The sequence below is a fragment of the Malaya genurostris genome, chromosome 1 (assembly GCF_030247185.1).
Source record: "Malaya genurostris strain Urasoe2022 chromosome 1, Malgen_1.1, whole genome shotgun sequence".
Lineage (NCBI taxonomy): Eukaryota > Metazoa > Arthropoda > Insecta > Diptera > Culicidae > Malaya > Malaya genurostris.
The window spans coordinates 14,879,731-14,899,252 of record NC_080570.1 but is presented as its reverse complement, the minus strand read 5'-3'; the positions used below and the strand labels follow the sequence as shown (position 1 = coordinate 14,899,252).

At 41.0% G+C, this 19,522-nt stretch overlaps 1 protein-coding gene across 5 annotated transcripts in view; it reads right to left on the bottom strand.

Annotated features, from left to right (window-relative positions):
* The window catches only part of LOC131433088 (ankycorbin-like), a 174,908-nt gene that overhangs the window by 16,869 nt on the left and 138,517 nt on the right, over positions 1-19,522 (bottom strand). For 4 of the 5 annotated variants that reach the window (XM_058599907.1, XM_058599879.1, XM_058599897.1 and 1 more), the window contains 4 exons: positions 10,120-10,378; positions 9,677-9,989; positions 6,849-9,614; positions 5,133-5,412 (listed from right to left, as the gene is read on the bottom strand). In XM_058599907.1, the coding sequence (XP_058455890.1) occupies positions 5,133-5,412; positions 6,849-9,614; positions 9,677-9,989; positions 10,120-10,378 (3,618 nt within the window). Of the gene's footprint in view, positions 1-5,132; positions 5,413-6,848; positions 9,615-9,676; positions 9,990-10,119; positions 10,379-10,535; positions 10,640-19,522 lie in introns of those variants that run through there. The other variant, XM_058599917.1, reaches the window with a different exon arrangement.

Genomic DNA, 19,522 nt, shown 5'->3' with positions numbered 1-19,522 from the left:
TAAAATTCACTGATCAACTGATCATGAAAAGATTCTCCGGCAGTGATCTCGTTTTGATGAGGTTTTGGTCTTTATTTTCTCAGCCCTGTATGCTACACCAAGGAAATATTATTCTTTACCTAAAACAATAATATATCTGTGTACCCCTAGGAGGAATAAAACAGATCATTTAAATGTTTCATCAATTCCAACCAAATACTTTTGTTAATTTATATAATTGATATTAATAAAATAATTCCGATGATTCTGTAGTTTTAGGGATATTTTTTAATCTAATGACAGCATGTAATAAATCGATTTTTCCCTCATATTTGTATGGCTTTTCATACATATTGAGAATGTATTGAGATGAATATTATTTATTTTGAATTCGTGACATGTGACATGGGGGGTCTTTGCTTCTGTGACAATTTGTGACAAAGGGGGGATGGGGAGTCAAAAATCGTCAAAAAAAGCGTGACGTCTTTTATGGACAGCCCCAAAATGAGAAGGGTATTATCCAGGCCAGTGTTAAAACCATCATTAATAAGCTCGTGGAACATTATTCTTTGGATGAGCTACCAGGAAGAGGCAGAAATCTATCGATCTGAGTGTCTCCAGAAGAGTTTCCTGCCTTTATATAAGAAGCATATCACACCTCCATTGTTTTGGCCGGATTTAGCGTCGGTTCACTATGCAAAAACCACTCTCAATTGGTTTGCGGAAAAGGGTATAAATTTCGTTGAGAAAAATATCAATCCACCAAATTGCCTTTCAGCTTCGACCCATCGAACGTTACTGGGCAATCGTGAAGAAGGTCTTCAAGAAGACTGGTAAGGCAGCAACATGGAGAATTTAAAAAAAATTGGGTTCAAGCGTCCAAAAAATGCGTGTCCGAAACTTGATGAAGAGTGCTCGATCCAAAGTCCGAAAATTCGTGAAGGAATAACTTAAATTTCATCCGGTTTTCGTTATGCTCAAGTTTAACCTCGTACAATAAAGGATCAATGTTTAGTTTGAATAAAATATCGTTTTTTATCATAATTTAGAAAGAAAAATTTGTGGGTAGTTTATTTTCGATATACTCTTTAAATTTTGACTTCTATAGTCTTTCGAATTTTGAGTTTCACTTTGCGCTCTGAATGCATAGTTCTGAGTCCTGTCCTCCGAGACCTGAACTCATTGAATTCGGTTTGGCGCTCTGAGTTTTGATCTTCGAGTTACTTGTTTTGTTCAGTTTTGAGTATCGACTTCCGAGTTTGGAGGTTTAAGTTATGAACTTACTTTTAAGGTATCTGCCAAAATAAATGAAGACTATTATTAACGTAGACTAGTATTAATGTCTAAATTCGCTGTGCTCTATGCTATGTTCGCTGAATTCAGGAATCTAAAATGCTTTCGAGCTCTGAGTATCTGTTTTGAAATTCAAACTGTTTTGTGCTCTGATTTGTGTGCATTAAGTTCTGAATTCTGCGCGGGAAATTTCTTCCTAGTTTTAAGCTTTGTGAACTGAGTTTAGAGTTCCTAGTTTTGATTTCGGAATTTGATGAGTGTCTAAACTTTTAAACTGTCATACAAAATAATGCAAAACCGATACGCATCGGTACGTGCGGGTACGGAAGAAGCAAACACCACCGCCTAGTACACAGCGTACTTGGTTCAATTTTGTATAACGTGCAGGGTTGCCACATTTAAAACTGTCAACTTGACATAACTGTTCACAAATTGAAAAGGTTATGGTCGTTTATATCCAAAGAAAATTTTTGATTTTATTCAAGTTTGAAAAAATGTTCTTGACAAAATCTAGTGATGTTTTTGAAAATATAAGTAATATGAGAAAGGCATCATTACACCACTAGGTAGATTAAAAAGATGTTTCGTACTGGAGTTTGAGTTATAAATTCAAAGTTCAAAGTCCGTAGTGCTGCATTTGGAGTTCTGTCCCCGTGATTCTAAGTCTTGCGTACTGAGTCATGAGCTCTAAACTTCGCATTCCGAGTTGTTTCTGATTTCGTACCTTTGTGAGATGAGATTTGAGTTTTCAGTTTCGAGTATTTAGTCTCACTGTTGAATTTTGAGTCTGGAGTACTGAGATCTGAGCCCAAAGTTCAAATCTCTATACACCTAGTTTTGATCTCTGTTCTAAAATTCAAATTTGAATGCTGGTTTCTGAGTTTCGATTTTGAGTTCCCAAGTCCTGAGTTCTGCATTGTTAGATTTGAGTTATGCGATCTAAGGTCTAAGCTCTAAGCTTTGTCCTGAGTTCAAATTTCTAAGTTCTTTTGTTTCGATTTTTGAGCTCAAAGAAGTGAAGTGAGAAGTGAGTTTCGATTTTTGAGTTTTCCGTTTGAAGATGAAGTTCATAGATTCTAATTAAAAAGTTCTATGTTAGAAGTTCTTAGTTCTAGGCTCTGTGATTTGTTTTTCGTGTCTTGAATACTTGCTCATAAGATTTGAGTTCTTTATTCTGAATTTAGACTTCTAAATTTATGAGCTTCGCCTTCTCAGTTATATGTTTTGAGCTCAGCTATGAAGTCCAGAGTGTTGAGTGTTGACTGCTGACTATTGAGCTCTTTTCAGGTTAAGACTTAGATTTGAAATTAGATTTCGCTGTTCTGAGTTTCAGTTTTTGTATTTTAGTTTCTGAGTTTTGATTTTTTAGACTTTGTTTCTGGCTTTTGAGTTCCAAACTGTGGGTGTGTGGATTTTGAGTTTCCAGTTCTGGGTTCTGAATTCTTAGTTTAGAGTTACGAGATTAAAGTTCTATGCATTTAGCGCTATGTTCTGAGTTCTAATGTCCTTTTTGAATTTTAAGTTTTGAATCCGAGTCGCATCTGAGTTCAAAGAGCTGAGAAGTGGGTTTCGATGTTTGAGGTTTCAGTTCTAAGATGAAGTGTCGAGTTCCTAGTTTCTAATTTCAGAATTCTATGCTAGAAACTCCTAGTTCTATCTGCTGAGATCTACGCTTTGCCTTCTAAATCTTGAATAATGAAGCATGAGTTTTGAGTTTTTCACTCTGAATTTCGACTTCTAGAATTAGAGCTATGCATTCTCAGTTCGAGTTTCGATTTTTAGTTTCCAGTTTTGAGTTCTGCATTCCTAATTGTGAATTACGAGCTCGAAGTTCTAAGCACTTAGCTCTCTGTTCTGAGTTCTAAGTTTAGAATTTTGAGTTTGGAGCTCTAAGTTCTGGACTCTTTATTTTGACATCTGAGTTCAAAGATCTGAGAAGAGTGTTTCGATTTTTGAGTTTTCGGATGAAATTTTTGAGTCTTGAGTCTTGAGATGAAGTTTTGAGTTCTTCCAATTTTAAAATTATATGTTAGAAATTCTAAAGTCTATCTTCTGAGTTTTTCGTCTAAGTTTCTGAATCTTGAGTTCTGGTGCATGAGTTTTGAGTTTTGTACTCTGAATTTCGACATCTAAAATTAGGAGCTTCGCGTTCTCAGTTATAGGTTTTGAGTTTTAAGTTCGAGCCCGGAAGGCAAGAGTGTTGCATGCTGAGTCTTGAGCAGTGCGGTAAAATTTCATTTTCAATCGAATAATATAAGATGAAAATGAAATTTATGGCCGCTGACCGTCAGCGTGTCCCTACTAATTCATTTGACTCTTGCTGCCATTTTCAAGTGAAGCTCCCAGAATTCATCGTCAGTTGAATAATCCTACCTAGTCATTTGAAGTTTTGCTTGCTCAGTTTCGAGTGTCAAGTAGTGTAGCTCCTTCATTGCCTTCGCTCTTGGTAGTAAGCAAGTTCGAGCGAATAGAATTATAAATGGAGTAAAGCATTAAAAATGAAAACTGAAGGAGGAAATAATTAATTTATGTGTATTCTGTGATTGATATTTCAGCTATCTGGTTTGTCTTCCATCTATTATCTTGAACCAATTCGAATGTTTACGTGAACCTCATTTGAAGGCCGCTCTCACACTATTGAAAGAAATATTTTGTTACTTCAAGAGATCAACTGACGGTGGTTGAACTGAGCCTCGATTGAAGAGAAACGAGTGATGAACTGAATGCTGCTCGTTCGGCCGTCAGCAAACATTGTGTGTGTCAGAGATTGAAGTTTACTGCAGTGGAGAGATCGTCAATGTGTTTCACATTCAGTTTCAATTGAATTGAATGAAATTTTACTGCACTGGTCTTGAGATCTTTTTAAAATTAGGATTCAGTTTTAAGATTAGATTTCTCGGTTCGATGTCTTAAGTTATTAGCCCTTAATTCAATTCTCTCGTGCTTTTCTTTCTTAGTCGACCCCGATCAACACATCGTATCTAAATTATTTCTCTTTTTGATACTTGTTAGAATATTTTGATATTATAACTACTAACGAGACCAGACCAATATCAGCTCATGCTATGAAAATATCTTTTTGTTATAAATTTGTTACGGCTTGTTGATCGGGACCAGACATCTCTGCAGATGACCCATCAAAGCGAAATTTTGACAAATGTAATCTGTAGGTACAAAGGATGAGAAGGTTTTATGCCTGTTTGAGAAGGAGAATGAAAATCTTGGCTGAACTGGGCCTTTCCACTGCTCCTAAATAAATGTTCCAATAAAAATTATAAATTTTGGGAGAGTTCACAGTTGAAGTAACTCGCAAAAGTTGAAAGCAATCATTCAAGAAATTACAGAAAAGTCAGATTGCCTTAAAGAATATAAAATGGCATCACTGTTCACTGTGCATCGTTAATAAAATCAAGCTAGCGAAAGCGTCGTCTGCTGCTCAGTTGGGTGCTGGTGGAGCTGCAGCATCGTAACAAAAGTCATAAAATAACACATTCAATTTGATTCGTCCTTCGGTGAAATCCGAGGGGGTGTCTGATGCGTTTGTGATTCTGCGGGTGACTTCAGTCGTTCGTTTAAATATAAATGTTCGTATATTCTTTTACTGAATTTTTATGGAAAAGAGACCATCTGAGTGTTTTTGCGACCTCAAACAATTGAGCATTTGATTGACTTAAATTAAACTGAGATAATTAGAATCCAGTTCCCATCGTGTTGAATAAACTTAGATAAATGTTTTTGAACTCCCGTGAAACAATAAAAGTAAATTATATTACTTTAGAATTGTTGAATTTACAATGAAGCTAACGTAGTTCTTTAAAAATGTGTAAATATTCACGAAAAAACCATCGATCTCAACTCACCTCGTCGTACACCTCGGAGATGTTCTGGAAGTTGTAGGTTTCCCGCTTCTGCAGGCTCTTCAGCGTGTCGTACAGGAACAGCTCGAAGTTCTTGAACGAGTACTCCGAGTACGGGTAACGTCGCAGGGTCGACCCCGTCTCGTAGCCCAGTTCGATTGTGGACTTGTGGTAGTCGTCGACGGCCCGCTTCACCAGTGCGCTCTCGTTTACCTTGGTCGAGCGAATCTGCAGGCTTTTCAGCTCGAGCAGGTGTTGGAAAATTTTTCTTTCCATGTAGTATCTGGAAGTGAGTCACGGACACGGATGGGAAGGAAGGAGAGGGAGCGATTGGGGAAACGTCGTTGGCGGCAAGGGGTGTGCGGAATGGGAGAGGGAATTCGCGAAGTGAATGGGAAACAAAGAAATCAGAGGGAATTATAAAGATGCAATTTGTGTACTGAGTGTTGGGCGGATGGCAAACAGAAAAAAAAAACAAAACGCTTCCATGGGATCAACACAAACCGAAAGATGGGGAAACTGAAAGCACACACTTACGTACACAAACACACACATACACTTACGTTGAATCGATGGATGAAGGTGGTTGAAGGTTGGGTGGGAAAATGGCTGTGCTGCTGTGAGAATATTCCTACAATTAATCACAATTTCAATAGGGCATAAATTTCACACGACATTATTCTATTACTAAACGTCCTCACGTGCTACCAATTTGTCGTAACGGCACTTCCTGAATTACTCAATGTTTACAAAATACGCTAACAGGTGATACAAATGAAAACAGTCGACTAAGCATTTCTACGCACGTTTCTGTAATATATTGCGTACTTTTTCATCGCCTAAATTTTTATTTTTCGGTCTTCTGCTGTGCTTATCCTAACGTGCCAACCTTCTCTAACCTGGCGTTGTTTCAGGTTTAGCTAAAATGTACAGCACATCTCTCATGCCAAAATTGTTTGTTTTCTTCGGTTTTCTTGGGGTGCATGTGGGGTAATCGTTTTCTTACTACGCTACTTTGCTATGGACGCTAGAACAATCGGAGGCTAGGTTTGCTTCTGCTGTCTAGTGAAACTAGGCTACGTTGGAACGTTATCTAGAATTTTAATTTAAGATCCAAGTTCAACATTGGACTGAATGTGTTGAATTGGTATTCGAACAAACACTTGTACTACTATGCATTATTTTAGATACTGACTTTTTATGTAATCCATTGCAGAGCGCCGGATATCCTAACCACTTGACCATATGGGAAATCACTTTCATTATAAATAGTTCACTAAACTGTCAATTTTTAGATAGCTGACCTGTGTATGGAGAGTGCAATGGGTAACGTGGAAAATGGTAGTAAGTTTTTGTGTCCTCTGTATGTTGGGAGCGGAATGTATTGGAAGCTGACAGGATGATAGTCTGTTATCTGTTCAATGTTCATCTGAAACAATAACACGGGTGGTTCCACTTCAGAGATTTATCGATTGTTTTTTTTTTCGTTTTACTGTTCTTTTTGGTTGCTTGCGTTCGTGGGATTACATAAAGGTGACCAGTCAGGATCCGAAATGGCCTTCCGGATCCTGACCGCTGGAAGGATACCGGTTCTACAGGATGGCAGAATAGAAAGGGAGCTGATCGATCACGAACTTATGGTGCGCCAGTGGTTTGAGACTCGGAAGTGCCACCAAAAAGCTAATTAACAGAAGAACGACGACGCCAGTTCGAACTTACCGTCGGATATTACGCTGAATCGACTGCTGTACGGTCGTCATATTGACCGCATTCCGATCGCCCAGTTTCCGTCCTTCGGGCCGTGAACTGGCTGCCCGTTCCTCTACCATCGTGAAAGACGATGGTTTCCTTGGAAGCACTGCCGTACTGGTCGGTCTGTCAAACACAGTCGATTTACTGCGCACCGATTGTGGACTTGGTTCGAACCCGGAATCCTGGTCTTTGCTTTTCTGCACCTCCTCCTCGGCTTCTTTCGAACGAACCTTTTTCTTTAGTTTTCGCTTTTTCTTCTCGTCTGCCTCGCCGGCTTCGCCTGCTTCACCATTCAGATTCACGAAGTAGCTTCTAGTCATATCAACTTTCTGTTGATCCACCGGAACTGGTTCCACGGAAGGCACGACCGCGTTCTCATTCTCTTTCTCCACGATGGATTCCTCGGATCTTTTGAGCTTCGGCCGTTCCTTGTCGAAGCTAACCTTTTTCGCAGAATCTTCCTCGACTGTGATTTCCGCTGGAATTACTTGATCTTCTGTTTGAACCTTTTTCGGTTCTTCGGGAGTGGCAGGAGCACGCTGATCTTCTTCGGCTGGTTTTACCGGAGGCTCTGCTGTTGTCTGTGTTGGTTCTTCTACTACAGTTGGCGGTTCCGGAGCAATTTGTTCAGGCTCTGGCTCAGGTTTCGGTTCAGGGTCTGACGCAATAGGCTGAACCTCCAGTGGTGTAGTGTCTTGAGGAACAACAGCTTTGTCAGGTTTCGGTTCAGGTGGAGCATCCGCAACGGGTTCCGGCTCCGGAGGAACCTGCTGTTCTGGTTCTGGTAAAACTGGCTCAGGAGAAGGTTGTGGAGGAGGTGGAACAGCAGGCGATGTTGGTGCCTCTAATTCTTTGGCCTTTTGTTTCGAAAGCTCCTTTTCGGATGAATCTGATTTGGATTTACTTGACTTACTATCTTTGCCGGACTTTAATTTTGGTCGTTCTTTCTTTGCTGCCGTAGATTCTTCTGGCACATTCGTCGACTCCGGCACCATCTCATCCTTCACTTCTACAATGGTTTCCGCACTGACTTTACTTTTAACTTTCCCAACACCCTTAACTTTCTCCGCAGTCTCCGTCTCACTAAGCCCCTCGTAGTCGGACTTTGTTTTCTGGTCAATCGTATAGGTCGCATCCGTTGCTGCTCCGTCGTCCTCGGTCGATTTTGCCATGCTATCCGGTGTCGGATGTACCTGAACCTCCGTCACTACTTTCTCCCCCGGGTGAGGGTGTTTCTCCTCATCGTCGCTTGGCAAATCGGCTTTTTTCCCGGGAGGTTTCGCGTGGCCCTTTGTCTTCTTTCCGTTACCTTTTCCTTTTTTCGTGACTTTTTTACCCCCCGAGTCAGATGATTTCGCATCAGAATCTTTTCTTATATTAAACTCCGCTTTGGGTGGGCTCTTCGGCAGTGATTGTTCTTCTAAAAAATCCAAACCCCCCATCCTTTCCGTCGGAACGTTCAACAATGAAGGTTTCTTTCCGAGGCTTAGAGTCCGATTAGTGTCCGACATCGACTCGTTCTCCGAGGAACCACTGTGAACCTGTTTCAACACGATCCGACCACACTTTTCACCTGGTTTCTTAGGTCCAGAATCGCGCTTCTCCGCGTACATAAATTCGTATTCCTTCAGTTCCTTGGGCTCCTTTGGCTCACGTTCCCGATGGGAACTTCGATCCCGTGCATGGGCCGATTTGGATGAACACTTCTTGTAACATTTGTGTTTCCGTTTGATGTGGCTGCAGCACTCATCTGAAGACGTTTCGCTGGTGGAAGTAGACGACGAACTGCTCGCTCGGTGGTGCTTTCCATGATGATGGTGACGACTTCGGCTTAGCTCCACGTTGCTTCGCGACCGGCTAATATCGGCAGCTCCTTCCCTGTACAGGTAAACACTATCACTACAGCTACTGGTTCGTCTGGCTCGGTGGCTTCCTTTTCGCTTATGACGGCTCTTGCGGTGCGATCGATCATCCTGGCTGTCCGATTCGGAATTGGAGTTCATGTAGACAATGTATCGTTTGGAGGTTTTCAGATCGATCAATTCTTCCTTTTCGGTCAGCTTCAGCGGCTCAACCTTGTCGATGTCCGGCAGTATCTTCTGTTGCCGACCGGAAAGTCGTAGTTTATTTGCTGGAAGCCCACCTTGCATTTGGAGAAATTTGGCCGTGGATCGAAAACCTTTTGCCAATGCGTAATCCAGTGGTGTTAACGGGGCACTTTTCGAGTTCGGTCGGTAAAGGTGATTCATTTCGGCACCGAGCTCAAGCAGAAGCTTACACAGGTCCACATTATCGTGACCGGCGGCAATGTGCAGCAAAGTTCTACCGTCGTTACTGGGAGTGTTGATGTGTTTGGGTTTCATCGATAAAAGCCACTGCACTAATTGACGTCGTCCCGAGCTGGCAGCATCGTGAACGGGAAAATCACCTTTGGCATTCCGCAACCACAGATTTCCTTTTTTATTGTACAGAATTTTGACGGTTTCCATTTGTCCCTTGGCACAACCGCAGTGTGCCGGCGTTCGACCTTTCCTGTCCTGTCGATTTGGATCGGCTTCCAGCTTGAGCAGCAGTGAGGTGGCATCCGCATGTCCCAAGGTAACGGCATAATGCAAAGCCGTACATCCATTAGAATCGATCTGATCCGTGTGAGCCCCGCACAAATTGATTAGGGTATCGATGCATTCCGTATGTCCTCGTGATGCTGCACAATGTAACGCCGTCAGTCCATCCCTAAAATTTAAAAATACATTAATATCCAAATACTATCGTTAGTGGAACAGAAATGGACATACTTATCTGCACTTTCAACATGTGCACCAGCTTTTATCAAAGCCAGGACAGCTTTGGCGGAACCGGCCGAGGCAGCCCACAGCAAAGGCTGACGACCATCTTTATCCTCTACTTCGACCGATGTATCCGGGTGAACCAGTAGTGTGTTGAGAATATCCAGTGCAAGTTTGGCAGAGGCGCGGGCCGTTTTACCCTCGTAATTCGCACCGCACATCTGAGCTGCGTAGTGCAACGGACTTCCTCCGTTTATGTCCGGCACGGACACATCGGAACCAGCCGAAAGAACCGCTCGTAGGGCTTCCACTTCACCGCACACTGGAGCGGGAAAAAAAATTGCAACATTGTCATACATATCGATTAAACAGAGCACAGCCATGAAAAAGGCGAACACCCCAATTCGTGAAAGTGAGTGAAGGCCACATATTCAAATGGCGATGGCACTTACCCGTTGCCCAGTGTACGACAGAATGGCCCTCGTTGTCCAGTGCATTTACATCGGCCTCGTTGGCCAGCAGCAGATTGGTAAGCTGTAGATTCCCCTGAATGACGGCCAGATGCAGTGGCGTAAAACCATCCTCATCGGCGGACTCGATCAGTTCCGGAGCCACCATGGCGACACTGGCTGCGGCCGCGATGTCTTTCGAACTGCTGGCGTAGTGCAGGGCACCTCGGTTGTTACGATCCCGTCGATGTACGACGTTCGGCTGAAAATGAAGACAAAAGCAAGCATAGAATACGACCGTCAAGTTTGTTTGCTGAATTACTGCTTCCAGGCTGAAATGAACAGAATACGATTTCGCGTTTTTCAATCGAGTAGGCTTTGGTGAAAAATTGTCAATGAAAAAATACACAACCACGTACACGCACATTCGCAGATGATTTGTCGTGCTAAAACAGAAACTCATCCATCGGAGCGTAACCGAGCGGATGGAATGTTGATTGTTGACTCAGTTTCTGGCTCGCGTTGGAAGTGCAGAAAAATACTGAACTACCGTGAGAAGTTCCACGGCGAGTGCAATATTTCTGTCGCGGAAATAAACAGACCAAAATAACGACGGTGACGACCGTTGCCGGGAAACACACCACAAAAGAACGCGGCTTGTTCCGTCCGTTTCCATCGCGTGGCACGCCGCACGGTTGCCAGTGTGGTTGGGCGTGTTTGGATTTAGCTTTGTTGGGGTCAGGAAATTGAATTAACCTTCTATGGAATTACAATGAAGTGTTTTGTCGGTTATTTTAGTTACAATCGATTCGAGCAAAATATATTAACGGAAATTTAGTACAGTACTTTCTGTTTAAATTTTTCGTGGAAAATCGTAGGGGTCTAGACAAACATCTAAATTGTCAGATATGATTAAAAGAATCCTAGGCTTGTCCTACTTCTCGCATTCACAATTATTTGCCTATTTTTCAAATTTAAATATGTTGAGAAAATTTCGAAATTGCATTTTGAATGTCATGTTCGGTCGTCTCAAGTCTCACGTGCTTCTTGGTTTTGCGGACGACATTGATATTATTGGTGTGGATCGTAGAGCTGTGGAAGAGGCTTTTGTGCCCTTCAAAAAAGAAACTGCGAGAATAGGGTTGACGATAAACTCTACCAAGACTAAGTACATGGTGGCTGGTAGCGAACGAGGCAGCCCTAGCGGTGTGTAGGACCCGAGGTGGAGTACTATACGAGGTTGTTGGCGAGTTCATATATCTTGGAACACTAGTAAAATGTGATAATGATATTAGCCGCTGGGTAAAAATTTTCTACGGGCTCCGTAACCAGCTGAAATCTCGCAGCTTACAAACACGCACAAAAATCGCTCTATACAAGTCGCTGATACTACTTTTTGTCCTATACGGCCACGAAGCATCGTCGTTGAAGGAAACAGATGTTCGAGTACTCGGCGTAAAGTAAAGTAAGTAAGTAAATTGAAAGTAAAGTTAGTATGTTCGATCGTGTATCGCACACAACCCTGTAATTTTTGTGTCTAGACTCATCATGCTATACAATTCCGAAAGTCGCTTCCGAAAAAAACTTTTACGTAAATTCTATCTCATCGGCGGGAAGGGCCTGGTGAACGACTGGCAAAGATATCGAAAATACTTGAATGTTCTCTTGTCTTCAACCGTTCTTTTGAAGGAGAATCGATGCTTGCTACTAAAATCAGGCATATACATGGTTAGCAAGTTAGTCAATACATATACATATAACCTCATGTTAATCATTCATAATTACTCATGATCTATAGCTCTAGTGTAAGAGTAATCACTAACAATGATGATTGAATCAGCATATATTCAAAGTGTGAAGAATTCTAAAATCCATTACGTCCCGTCTTTTTTACAAGCCAATATAACGAGAGGTAAACCCACTGCGCTCAATCATTGAAAAAAGTTCTTGTTTCTATGTGGCCGTTTTTCTTGGTATGCTTTGTGCGACGGTTCGTTCAACTGAAGCGGATAAAATTTTGCGCGCATTTTATGACGCTACATTTCACCTTAAAGCTTCAAATCGTCTTGTGGCACGTTTTTGTTTTGCTGTCTAGGAACAACCTACCTCTAGCATGCTAGGAATAGGATTGAAACGTTAGCTTTAATTTCGCTTCTATTTATAGATTCGCGTGCTTGCAACAGCTTCGCTTTTGCATCGATTGGCCAATCAGAGCGATGCTCTCTCTCTGATACATCGCTTACTCCTTCAAAACCGTCGACTATGGCAGGGAAATCCGGTATGCTGGAGATTTTTTGCAGACAAAATAGGACACTGCTAGCTATTAATCAACATTTCAATGATATACAATTCAAAATACATGGCTATGAACATTCAAATCAATACGTAGAAATATTTCCTATCAAATGATGAAATAATATTCATACAAAACAGACTGTACAGAGCTGTAAGTGTTTAAAACCTGACCACATTTCTACGTGTAGTTTGTGATTTGCACCCCTAATAAAGATGTGTTCCACATCAAAAGAATTAATGATCGAGTTCAAACAATGGCTCCTCTTTTATACTCATCAAGTTGAACACTGATCCTTCTTTGACTGCATAACAATCGTTGTCCGTGTCCGAGAAATTCTAATTGTTTGAGAAAACGTGAATTTAAACTATTTATGGTTACTATCCATAAAGTTCTCTTCAGTTAGAATCCGGAATCACTAATTGTATTGCAGCGGCACGGAAAGTTACCGCATCGCAGTACCGTTCGAAGAATTCGTTTGCCAGCAGGATATCGTTCTTATCGAGCCAGCAAGCAACCAAACAGAACATTGAAGCAAAGTTTCTCGAGCTCAGAAATTGTACCAGCAGGTTTTGACGAAGTACCAAGAATGCCTGCTCATCGACGATGAAACCTACGTTAAAATGGATTTCGGACAGTTTCCTGGTCGAAAATTCTACATGGCTACAGTTTAAGTTTGCTTTTATTGACCTAAGTATTTGTGACGAATTAAACAATGGACTCGAAGCTGCTGTACAAGCAAGAATACCTCAAAAAATGGGGAAGGAGTGTATCGAAAATAAGCTATCCACATACATTTGTGTTGTACGCATGTATTTGTGATGATCACAGCATGCTGTGCGTTTGGCTGTCAGCTTTCGTTTGTTTACTTGTTTGTGCGGTTGAAATTCTGCGTTTTCAAAATGTTGCGTATTGACGGGAAGTGAAAATTAAGGTTCTGGACACATGGCTAAGCGAAAATTGGCGAAGCGGTTTGGAATTTATCATGCCAGTGTGAAAATCATCATTAATAACACTATTCTTTGGTGAGCTACCAGGAAAAGGCAGAAAACCTGGTTCTTCTAACCCGAAACTGGACCAGAAAGTGGTATCTCTAATAATGAACAAATCAATGTCAATACGTGATTTGTCCAAAAAAGCAGGAACGAGTGTCGGAATGATCCAGCGTATCAAAAGGCGAAATCACCTGAAGACCTACAAGAACCAGAAAATCTCGAAACAAAGTGTAGAACAGAAGAAGCGAGCAGCAACAAGGGCCCGGAAATTGTATTCGCGTCTTTTGCAGTGTCCGGATGCATGCGTTTTGATGGACGATGAGACTTATGTAAAGGAGAACTCAAAAACCCTTCCAGGTCCACAATACTTTACTGTCATCGTTGAGGAGGATGTGAACGATGCGGACAGGTCGATTCAAGTGGAGAAATTCGGTCGAAAGGTACTGGTATGGCAAGCAATATGTTCCTGTAGTTTGAAGTCAACCATTTTTACACCACTGGAACTATAAATGAAGTAATCTATAGATCTGAGTGTCTCCAGAAGTGATTGCTGCCTTTATATAAGAAGCATAGTACATCTCCACTGCTTTGGTCGGATTTAGCGTCGGCTCACTATGCCAAAACCACTCTCAATTGGTTTGCGGAAAAGGGTATAAATTTCGTTGAGCAAAATATCAATCCACCAATTGCCCTCAGCTTCGACCCATCGAACGTTACTGGGCAATCGTGAAGAGGGTCTTTAAGAAGACTGGTAAGGCAGCTGAACTTCAAAATAATTTGGGCCCAAGCGTCCAAAAAATGCGATGCAACATTTGTCCGGAACTTGATGAAAAGCGTTCGATCAAAAGTTCGAAAATTCATGATGGAATAACTTAAATTTCATCCGGTTTTCATTTTGCTCAAGTTCAATCTCGTACAATAAAGGATCAATTTTTAGTTTGAATAAAATATCGGTTTTTTCATAATTTGATAGAAAATTTGTGGATAGCTTATTTTCGATACACTCCTTACTCCCTTTCATTAAATCCCACAAAGGTCCCGTGAAGTTTTGGTGGGATTTGGCAAGTTGCCACTACAGCCGGGAAGTCATCCAGTGGTACCGCGATAATAACGTAGATTGCATCGATAAAAAGATAAATCCACCCAACTGCCCACAGTTTTGGGCAATATTGAAGCGGAAGCTAAGGAGAAGTGGGAAAACGGCTCGAGACACGTGACTCAGATGCCCAAATTGTGAACCAAATGTGCCAAGGAAGTTAACTACGAAGATGTTCAGTGTTTGATGGGAGGAATCAATAAAAAAGTGTGAATTTTCATTTAGGAACGAAGAGAAATAATTTGTATTGATATTTTTTCCTTAAAGTAAATTACCTTTTGATGTATTAACCTTAGTTGTACGTCCATTCGTTACCGAGATACAGATGATTTTATCATTCCGGATTCAAAATGGACATAGCTTTATTGTTGAAAGTCTATTCATAAATTTATTATCTTCTTTTTGGAGTGGTTAGAGAAAACTTGGATAAAATATTCACTCAATCCTAGAATCCTGGTCAAGAATTTCGTTGTAGAATTCAGTTCTAGAACTCCTGTTCAAAATTCAGTTTCAGAATTGAATTCCGGAATCCAATTCTATAATCTTGGTTTCGAATTCGATTTCGGAATTCACGTTACGTCTCTGACATTAGCCCCTCGCCTATTAAAAAAAACTATTTTCTTGTTCTTGACACTTAACTTGACTTGAAATTACTGATAATATGCAAACAAAACTTACAAAACTACGTTCAGTACTACAGAATATATATTCACGATCAAACTCTCAATTCCTTACTAAAGCCAGACATGAAAAACAGAAACCTGGCAACCCGTCCTACCCTCCAAACCAGGACGGAAGCTTTCCAGGTGGCGGGCAGTTTGTGGCGTTGCGTGCCGGTGACGATGGCAACGGCTGCCGACGTGATGACAGCGAACTGACAATGATTGCAGCAGTTGCGGTAGTTGCGGGCCCAGGGATAATTGAAAACACAGGCGGCAGCAAACCGAAATCGTTGTGATGTGTTTTTGTCGGTTGAAAGTGATTTTTGTCTTCAAAAATCCGTTGTGTATTCCCCTAGCGTGTTTCAAGAAAAAACCGGACATAATCGACCGAAGTGTCGTTGTTTGCACTGCACTCCATTTCCGAGGATAGCATTTGCATGGGATGATTTTGCTCCGAAACCCGTATCAGACATGTAGGTAGGAACACGAAAACACTGGGACTTGGACAGCTGTTTTGATTTTGCACCACGCCGCACTGCAGCAGAACGTTGAAACCATATCCTTTAGAGCGAACTGTCCGTCCCACGCGTGGCTTGCTGCGATCTGAGCTCCAATACCCAATAAGCTTGGCTGGTGATTTCCCGAAAATGATGATGATGACAATCGGTTGTTCCAATGTATTAGCCTAGCCGGTTTACTAGGATTGTGAAATTTTGAAGAAATCTTTTCGTCATTTTGCACATTGCCCATGAAATTGAACATTCAAAAATATGCTTCAAAGTTAGAAAATTTGATTTCCCTAAGCCATCGGCCTTTTCCCAATGCCCAAACCCGTCCAAAACTTTCCATTCCGACACATTTCGGAAACCACCATAAATAACTTTTTGTGTGTTTTGAGGGGTAAAAAAACCTTTTTCTATTCGTCACCTTCGGGGAGAAGGAGGAGGAGGAGGAAGACGACGACGGGGGAGGCAAGTCTTTTAACTATTCCCAAATGGAACCAAACCCGAAAGCAAGCAAGCAGGCAGCAGATAGAAGCAACTTTATCAATTTGTTCAAATATTTCAAATCGCTTGACTTCGCTTAAATCCTACCGGCCAACTATGAGCTTCGGTCGTGTCCCTTTTTTTTCTCGTCAGGAATGCGATCCACAAATTGCCATCCCCCCAAATTAGTGACGATTTTTGGCTTTTGGCGATCCCGGGCAGAAAAAAAAGTGAACGAAAAATAACGAGCGAAAAAGGGTCATCGATGTTCGTTCCACTGGTCTTCTCAATAACAAGCAGCTAACAACGAAATTAGTCCTTTTCCCGGAGCCTTTCGGTACGCCGATTATGATGACGAAGAAAACCGTCTCCAAACTGCGTCCAAAATCCAAATGAAAATTCATTGGGTGGAGGGCTAATACTATTGTCTCGCTTGAATGGCAAGGAAAATTGAAAATCTTTGCCTCTGCTGAATTTTTCAACTGAACAGATAAACACAGTTCAAAGGGTTGCGGTCACCCCGGCCGAAAAAGTAGGAAATAAAGTCCTATCCTTGGTCGGGGTCGAATCGGGGTCGTTAGAAATTAGGAAGGAGGTTGTTCTGCCGGATAGAGAATTAGATTTTGTTTATAGTTGAGATAAAAAATCAGGTTAATTGTAGTTCACTTTCGAGCTAATTCCGTCCATTGGTGTTGAAATTAGATGGTCTTAAAAACGGTAGTTTAAAACTAAGACATAATTACTGATAGAACCGAATTCAGGTCGGTTTCTTCATTAGATTGAGTCTAATTAGGGTTGCCACCTGAACGGGACTCGTCCGGCACTTTCGGGACATTCGTTATGACGTGAAGTCGTCATTAAACTTAGTACAATCTTTAATTTTCATGCATCGAAACTTCGAATGGAAAGCGCTAGATGAGTGGTTCGAATTTCGAGGTTTTCCACTAGCCTGGGGTGTGCCTCAATGCATCTCCAAAGACAACTCGATTAAACAGAACCTCGTAACTCGTGATTCTTCGTATATTCGATGGAGTTCTGTCCTAATTTTACCCGTGTGTCCGTTCATTGCAAGTGTGCAATTTATTCAGACAGTTTTTAGCGTTTTTTTTTTAATTTTTCTCAGTTTCTATTCATTTCTGCGTAGTTTTGACGACCGGGGAGATCACAGCGAACGTACGTACATCGTTTTCCGTGACTTTTAAAACTTATCGTTTTTATCTTTTTTTTAATTCGTTCGTTCCAGTAGTTCTTTTATCGTTTTTTGTAATTTTCTCAATTTCTATGTATTTTTGCGCAGTTTTGACAACCAGGGAGGCCACAGTGAGCGTACGAACATCGTTTGCCGTAACTGTTTTAAACTTATCGTTTTTATCGTTTTTCCCAAAACTCGACCTCGTAACTCTTCGCATGTTCGATGGAGTTCTGTTCTAATTTTACTCGTGTGATTGCAGGTATGCAATTTATTCGAATCGAAATTTATATCGTTCTCTGCATTTTTCTATTTTCCTATGTTTTTTTGCGCAGTTTGACGACCGGGGAGGCCACAGCGAGCGTGCATCATTTACCGAGACTTTTCAAACTTATCGTTTACATAGTTTTTTCCAAAACTCGTAAATCAAATAATCGATATGATCTTAGTTACTATAAACCTACCAACTGAGAAAGCGGTTCGATTTTCCTGGGCATTGAGCGTTCGTTGATCGACAAAAAAAAAACGAAACGTACACTCTGTCAGTTTGTTGGAACAATTCGTTGTTGTTTTTTGACGTGAAAACGTCTTACTTTACTATGGGGAGCCTTTTCAAAATTCACTCTGTACAGGAATGGGCAGAGTTCAATCGTGAATATCATAATTTTTTTCCCATAACATCGAAAATGTGAAGTGCTATTCGTATTCACGTCATCCGGTTATGTCTCTGACATTACCCATCCACTTTTTTCGGTTCTCAGATGTAAACAGGTGCTTGCTGCAAGAGAGTTTTCCTTTGAACGTTGATGCCATCACTGAGACTTGAGACGTTTCATGAGGTTAAGTAGAAGGATTTCTTTAAGGAAAATACATGAATTTGAAAATCGAAATTTGGAGAAAAAAGTTTTATTTGCCATACCAGGATTTTTTAAATCGACGTGTTATGACCATCTCCGCTCAGCCCTTCTAGGCTGCTTCGGAGCGCTAGTGGATGTAGGTCACACAAAAAGTCCACTCGATTTTGCATCCGACTGTCCAAACACGCTTCCGAAGTAGGCTCGCGTTCAAAGTTGTTTTTAAAGGAGGGGTAGGGTCTAAACGATGAAAAAATCATCATTTCTGCGAATTTTTTCAGAATAGTCGTTCAACAAAATAAAGTCAAATGCTTTGCCTGATAAAAAGCATCATTTTGTAATTTTTCGTGGAAAATTATTGATAAATAAGTCAATGAAGAGGTATTTTTGAGGACGCTTCCTAAAAATCATGATTTGCGGTGTCCACTGTATCTCAGCGCAGCCTTATCAGAAGTGAACAAATCAAAGCAGCATAGTTAGAATAGAAGTTTTTCTAGACTTTAACGTTTCTGTTTAATGTTTTAATTTTTTTTTAATTTTTGGTAATTGTTTGAAGTGTTCTCACTACGATTTTCCACGAAAAAAACCACCATCTTGTAGCTGTAAAACCTTCCCAAAGAAACAAACAACGAAAAGGAAAACCTTGGGGTCTGGTTTTTCATATGTAGAAAGCGTGTGCAAAATTTGAACATAATTTGTGCAGTAGTTTTTGAATGACGATGGACACGGACCAGTGTTGAATTTCGGCATCGATATGTGACAATGGATGAAACATGGATTCATCACTTCACTCCGGAATTAAAACAATCGTCATATGAGTGGACAGCAATTGGTGAACCTCGTCAAAAGCGCCCGAAAGCACAACAATTATCTGGAAAGGTTATAGCCTCGATGTTTTGGTATGTGCGAGGTATAATATTTATCGACTATCTTCAGATAGGAAATATCATTAACAGTGAATATTATATAGCGTCATTGGAATGTTTGAAGGTTGAAATTGCAATGAAACGACCGCATATGGCAAAGAATAAAAATTTGTTTCATCAAGACAACGCACCGTGTCACAAGTCAATAAAAACAATGGCAAAACTACATGAATTGAACTTCGAATTGCTCCCACATCCACCGTATTCTCCAGATTTGACTCCCAGCGACTACTGGGTGTTCACATATCTGAAAAAAATGCTCGCCGGTAAGAAACTTCGTACGAATAAAGAGGCCTATTTTGACGTAAAAACTCAAAACTAATCGTTTTCTCTTTGTTAGGCCCGAGACTTTTCAACCCATGTGTTAGCGGTTCAAATTGATCTGTCGAGTTTTGCATTAAGCAG